This window comes from Hyla sarda, chromosome 3 (assembly GCF_029499605.1).
Source record: "Hyla sarda isolate aHylSar1 chromosome 3, aHylSar1.hap1, whole genome shotgun sequence".
Classification (NCBI taxonomy): domain Eukaryota; kingdom Metazoa; phylum Chordata; class Amphibia; order Anura; family Hylidae; genus Hyla; species Hyla sarda.
In genome coordinates, this window is record NC_079191.1 from 257,275,287 (window position 1) to 257,281,115 (window position 5,829).

General features: G+C 41.8%; 1 protein-coding gene across 1 annotated transcript; it reads left to right on the forward strand.

Moving 5' to 3' along the window:
• The first annotated feature begins 2,374 nt into the window (after positions 1-2,374).
• LOC130360736 (protein spinster homolog 1-like) lies at positions 2,375-5,458 on the forward strand. The gene is made up of 2 exons (XM_056563305.1): positions 2,375-2,459; positions 3,884-5,458. Exon 2 carries the CDS (start codon positions 3,909-3,911, stop codon positions 5,418-5,420), a length of 1,512 nt encoding a protein of 503 aa, XP_056419280.1. The 5' UTR covers positions 2,375-2,459; positions 3,884-3,908; the 3' UTR covers positions 5,421-5,458.
• Positions 5,459-5,829: the final 371 nt, after the last annotated feature.

Genomic DNA, 5,829 nt, shown 5'->3' on the forward strand with positions numbered 1-5,829 from the left:
CAAAAATTGCTGGTCTGGTCTGTATGGGGTAAAAATTTAGGTTTTAGTGGAGAAGGTATGTGCAGTATTCACTTCATCACAAATAGATATCCCACTATTTTCAAGGAGACAGAGATCTCTAAAAGCAATTTGTTCTGCTAACGTATGCATTAGTGGTAAATCAGGGTTTATAGAAAGTTGAGGTGGGTCCGATGGTTCATCAGCATTTTCCACAAAAAAATGTTTCTTAACTGTTAAAGTTCTTACAAATTTATTTATATCCAAAATTGTCCGATAAACATCAAAATGATGTGTAGGAGAGAAACCCAGTCCTTTCCACAGGACCGAGGTTTCTTCATCTGTAATGATTTGTGCAGAAATGTTAATGACTTGAAAATCCTCTTTTATTACTTTTTCCGCTTGTCCTTGTTACGCTCCGAAGCTCTTCTTCCTATGTTTTCTGCCACCGCGCCTTCCTCGTTTTTTGACTGTCTTCTCACATTGCGATTCTTGTGAGTGTTCACATATTGCGGTTCTGAGTCCCCGCTAGTGTCTGTGATATCTGAACAATCTGAATTTTCAGTAAACTCCTGGTCAGAAGAACTAAATTCACATGGAGCGATTCTCTGTCGTGGCTTACTTGCGACATTGAATCGCTCTATTCCAGTATTCCTCAAAACCTGGCATTATCAGCTATCTCGGATATACTGATGAGATTTTCTAAATATTCTGTGGATTTGAGACATTACATTATTGAGGTGGTAGATTTTGTGTTAAAACACAATTATTTTATGTTTGGAAACAATTTTTATTTGCAGCGCACGGGTGCTTCAATGGGAGCAAAGTCATCACCAGCTCGGGCTAACCTTTTTGTTTTTTGGTGGGAGGAGCAGTTTATTTTTTCTGACACCAATCCATTTTCCCCATGCCTCGCATGGTATGGGAGGTATGTAGACGATGTGTTCATCATTTGGTCGTCCGACCATCTGACCGTTGATGCATTCATGACATATATCAATAATAATCGGTTCAATCTTAAAGGGGTATTCCAGGCAAAAACTTTTATATATATATCAACTGGCTCCAGAAAGTTAAACAGATTTGTAAATTACTTCTATTAAAAAATCTTAACCCTTTCAGTACTTATGAGCTTCTGAAGTTAAGGTTGTTATTTTCTGTCTAAGTGCTCTCTGATGACACCTGTCTCGGGAAACGCCCAGTTTAGGAGAGGTTTGCTATGGGGGTATGCTTCTAAACTGGGCTTTGCCCGAGACAGGTGTAATCAGAGAGGACTTAGACAGAAAAGAACAACCTTAACTTCAGAAGGTCATAAGTACTGAAAGGATTAAGATTTTTTAATAGAAGTAATTTACAAATCTGTTTAACTTTCTGGAGCCAGTTGATATATATAAAAAAGTTTTGGCCTGGAATACCCCTTTAAGTCGCAGGATGCCCTTGGTCCTAGTGGGGTTAAAAGGTCAAAAGATTAAAATATATAAACTAAGAAGACACTGTGAAGTACGGGGATATACTCGGCAGGCCTGGAGAAATATTTTTCTAAAAGATGTTTTTATGTACTTGATGTATTTCTAGGTGTATATTAATATATATATATATATATATATATATATATATATATATATATATATATATATATATATATGTCAAAGAAGAAAGCAGCACTCCTAAAGCGTGAGTAGGTGCCTCCAGCTAGGATCCGGGTCCAGGATCCTGCATACGTAGTTCCAAGGAAAATGCTGTGGCACTCAAGGTATGGTGAAAAAATGAAAACTATTTATTCATCCCAAATGTGCAAAGAGCAACGTTTCAATGGTCTCACACCATCATTATCAAGTGGCTTGATAATGATGGTGTGAGACCATTGAAACATTGCTCTTTGCACATTTGGGATGAATAAATAGTTTTCATTTTTTCACCATACCTTGAGTGCCACAGCATTTTCCTTGGAAATATATATATATATATATATATATATATATATATATATATATACACACAAATAAAAAAAAATTTTGCAGTCTCTTGTAATACCGTTTTTATTGGACTAACAGAATTTTGTAGAGACAAGCTTTCAGGATTCCTCCCTTTATCAAGTCCAATAGTCAAGGACTAATGATCAAAGGACTTTATAAATTATCAGGGAGGAATCCTAAAAGTTTGTCTCTACAAAATTCTGTTAGTCCAATAAAAAAGGTATTACAATCTGCATCACTGGACTAATACGGCTCCTCACATTTACTATACAGATATACACATACCTGAAGATGGTTTAGAACCCTGTGATGTCACACATGCTTGTGATGATGTCACCGTAAGCTGTACAAGGAGGTGCGCGCCGGCTGCAGTCTCTTCAGTGTGTTTTGCATTCACAACCTGTGGTGCAAAGTGTTAGAGAGTTTCTATTTGCGATAGAGAATTCAAGATTTTGACCGTTCCTTGTCTGAAGAGAGAACCACAAGGTAAGTCTCAGCCTCTTCTATTCATACATACACAGGGCTTTTTGTTTGACAGTTTTTTTTTATTGCTGTTGCTTTTTTTTTTAGCAAAAAAAACCAAGAAATTAATTTCCAAAAGAAACAACAAAAGTTATATTTCTCATAGCATTGTGACAATACTTGGCTTAGGCATTAAACATAATAAAACGCACAGATAGTATCATGACCAGAGCTTTTTCTTGCAAAACTGCTAAAATGCAATTATGCCCAAAAAAGCCCCCAAGAAAAAGAGTCCTAATTCATGAAGTTCTATGAGAAAGATTTGGTGGTGTAGTAAAAGAATAACAGAAAGATTAGGGCAGAAATATAATATTATATAATAGAATTCTGTGTGTACTAACAATAGAAATACTCTGGGTACTCCGAAAGGGAACATTTTCAAATCAACTAGTGGCAGAAAGTCATATAGGGGACGGATAGATCCCAATGAGGTGGGGTAGGTTCATTATTAGTAAATGTATATAGCAGGATAGCCCAATTATATCTACAGTATGAAGTTCACATGGCCCAGTGACCATACAGCCAAGCCCTTATAATCCGCCATTACTAGGACAGATTCAGGGTTATCAGATATGACCGGAGAGGTTCAGGTTTATCAGATATTACAAGGACCGGACAGGTTCAGGGTTATCAGATATTACTAGGACCGGACAGGTTCAGGGTTATCAGATATTACTAGGACTGAACAGGTTCAGGGTTATCAGATATTACTAGGACCGGACAGGTTCAGGGTTATCAGATATTACTAGGCCCGGACAGAATCAGGGTTGTCAGATATTACTAGGACCGGACAGGTTCAGGGTTATCAGATATTACTAGGAACGGAGAGGTTCAGGGTTATCAGATATTACTAGGACTGGACAGGTTCAGGGTTATCAGATATTACTAGGACCGGACAGGTTCAGGGTTATCAGATATTACTAGGACTGGACAGGTTCAGGGTTATCAGATATTACTAGGACCGGACAGGTTCAGGGTTATCAGATATTACTAGGACCGGACAGGTTCAGGGTTATCAGATATTACTAGGACCGGACAGGTTCAGGGTTATCAGATATTACTAGGACCGGACAGGTTCAGGGTTATCAGATATTACTATGACCGGACAGGTGCAGGGTTATCAGATATTACTAGGACCGGACAGGTTCAGGGTTATCAGATATTACTAGGACCGGACAGGTTCAGGGTTATCAGACATTGGTAACCTCAGGGAAGACGTCTCCATATAAAAGACTTATAGAGAAGCGTCTTCTTCTGAGGCTGCGATGGTCTTAGTGTTATCTTGTGGTTCTGTGCTGGACATTTCTGCTCTGTATGAAGGATCTATTGTATAATGACAGGAATGATGACATGTTGTCTAATGTGTTCACTTATCTCTCTCTCTCTAGTGTTTTCAGGCTCTGACCTGTGACCATGGCCTCTCCACAAGACCCATTGCTGAAGAAGGAGGAAGAAGCAATGGAGGACCATAGTGATGTGGATGTAGAAAAGGGCGATATCCCTGAGAGGCAGAACCTGCCATCTCTAAGCGTGATGTCCACCGCACGTTCCATCATCACCGTAGTGATCCTCGCCTTTGTTAATTTGCTCATCTATGCAAATCGCTCCAGCGTGGCGGGGGTGCTGCCTTATATACAGAAAGCATATGACACCAATGCTAGTCTGTCCGGCTTATTGAATACATTGTTCATTGGAAGCTACGTGCTGGTCGCACCAATTGCCGGATATTTGGGCGACCACTGTAATAAGAAATATACTGTTTGCGCAGGAGTCGTTTGGCTGAGCATGACACTTACCCTGTCATTCATCCCTGACGGGTACTTCCTGCTCTTCCTGCTGACGAGTGGACTGGTTGGAGCCGGAGAGGCGACTTTCTGCACCATCGCCCCCTCCATCATTGCAGACCTTTTTACAAGTGACCAGCGGACCCGTATGCTGAACGTGTTTTACTCCGTCATACCTGTAGGCTGCGGACTAGGATACATCATCGGGCCCAAAGTGACTGATGCAGCAAGGGGCGATTGGCACTGGGCATTTCGGGTCACCCCTGGCCTGGGCCTCATAGCTGTGGCTTTGATGATTTTGGTCACAAAGGAGCTTCCAAGAACGACTACAAACGGGAAGAAGAACAACAAATCCCAGAAGTTTGCCAAATGGGCGACAGATCTGAAAAAACTATTTAAAAATCGAAGCTTCATGTTAACCACCATGGGATCGACGGCTGTATCCTTCATAGTGGGAGCCATAGGTGTATGGGGTCCGTCATACCTGACCCACGCACGAACACTCCTACAAGAGAAGGACCCTTGCCGTGCTGAACCGTGTGACTATCACGACATCCTAATATTTGGTGTGGTTACAGTTGTTTCCGGCATTCTGGGAGTTGTAGCAGGGACGGAGATAAGTAAAAGATATCGCAAATCCAACCCACGGGCGGACCCGCTTGTGTGTGGATGCGCGATGATGCTCTCTGCCCCTTTTCTTCTGTTGGCATTGACTTTTGGCAACATCAGCCTCGTTGCCACCAACATCTTCATCTTCATCGGAGAGACGCTTCTGTCAGTAAATTTCACCCTCATATCTGACATTATACTAAAAGTAGTAACTCCATGGAGGAGATCTTCAGCCCTGGCCGTGCAGATGACAATCTATCACCTCCTAGGTGACGCCGGCAGCCCATACCTCATCGGCCTGATATCTGACACCTACGAACGAGGATATGCCAAATCCCCTCTTCTGAAATACCGCAGCCTGGAGTATGCCCTCATGACCTGCACCATAATGGCAGTCATCGGAGGGGCCTTCTTCATGGCCACGGCCCTATATATAGAGAGGGACGAAAAAGAAGCAGAGATGGAATCAGAACCTCCATCATCCTCCTCCTCCTCACTGCTTCCTGCCGATGAGGACCGCGCTTCAGACTGAGGAAAAGTCATTGCTTACCTTTATCTCGTTTACTTCATTAAAAAAAAATTAAGCAAAAATTAACTGCATTTGTTCTATGTTCCACTTTACCCCTTATTCTCTACCCAGGGGCGGACACAGACAGCAGAGGGCCCTTGTGCAAAGAATGTGCCTGTGCCCCCCCCCCCAAAACATCAATTGTTCAGCACCCCCCCCTCCATGTGTCACTTACTCAGGTGGACCCCCATATGTCACTTGCTGTATAAGTTTCTAATTATTTATTAAGGCCTCCCATATGCCGCAGCTCATTCAAGCCCCCCACATTAGGTAGCATAGATTCCCAACAAAAAGTAGCATAGATTCCCCACATTAGGAAGCATAGTTTCCTCACATTAGGCAGCAGTTTCCCCACATTAGGTAGCATAGATTC

Excerpts from the sequence above, each read along its gene's own strand:
- LOC130360736 (XM_056563305.1), top strand. The coding sequence starts at position 3,909 with ATGGCCTCTCCACAAGACCCATTGCTGAAGAAGGAGGAAGAAGCAATG.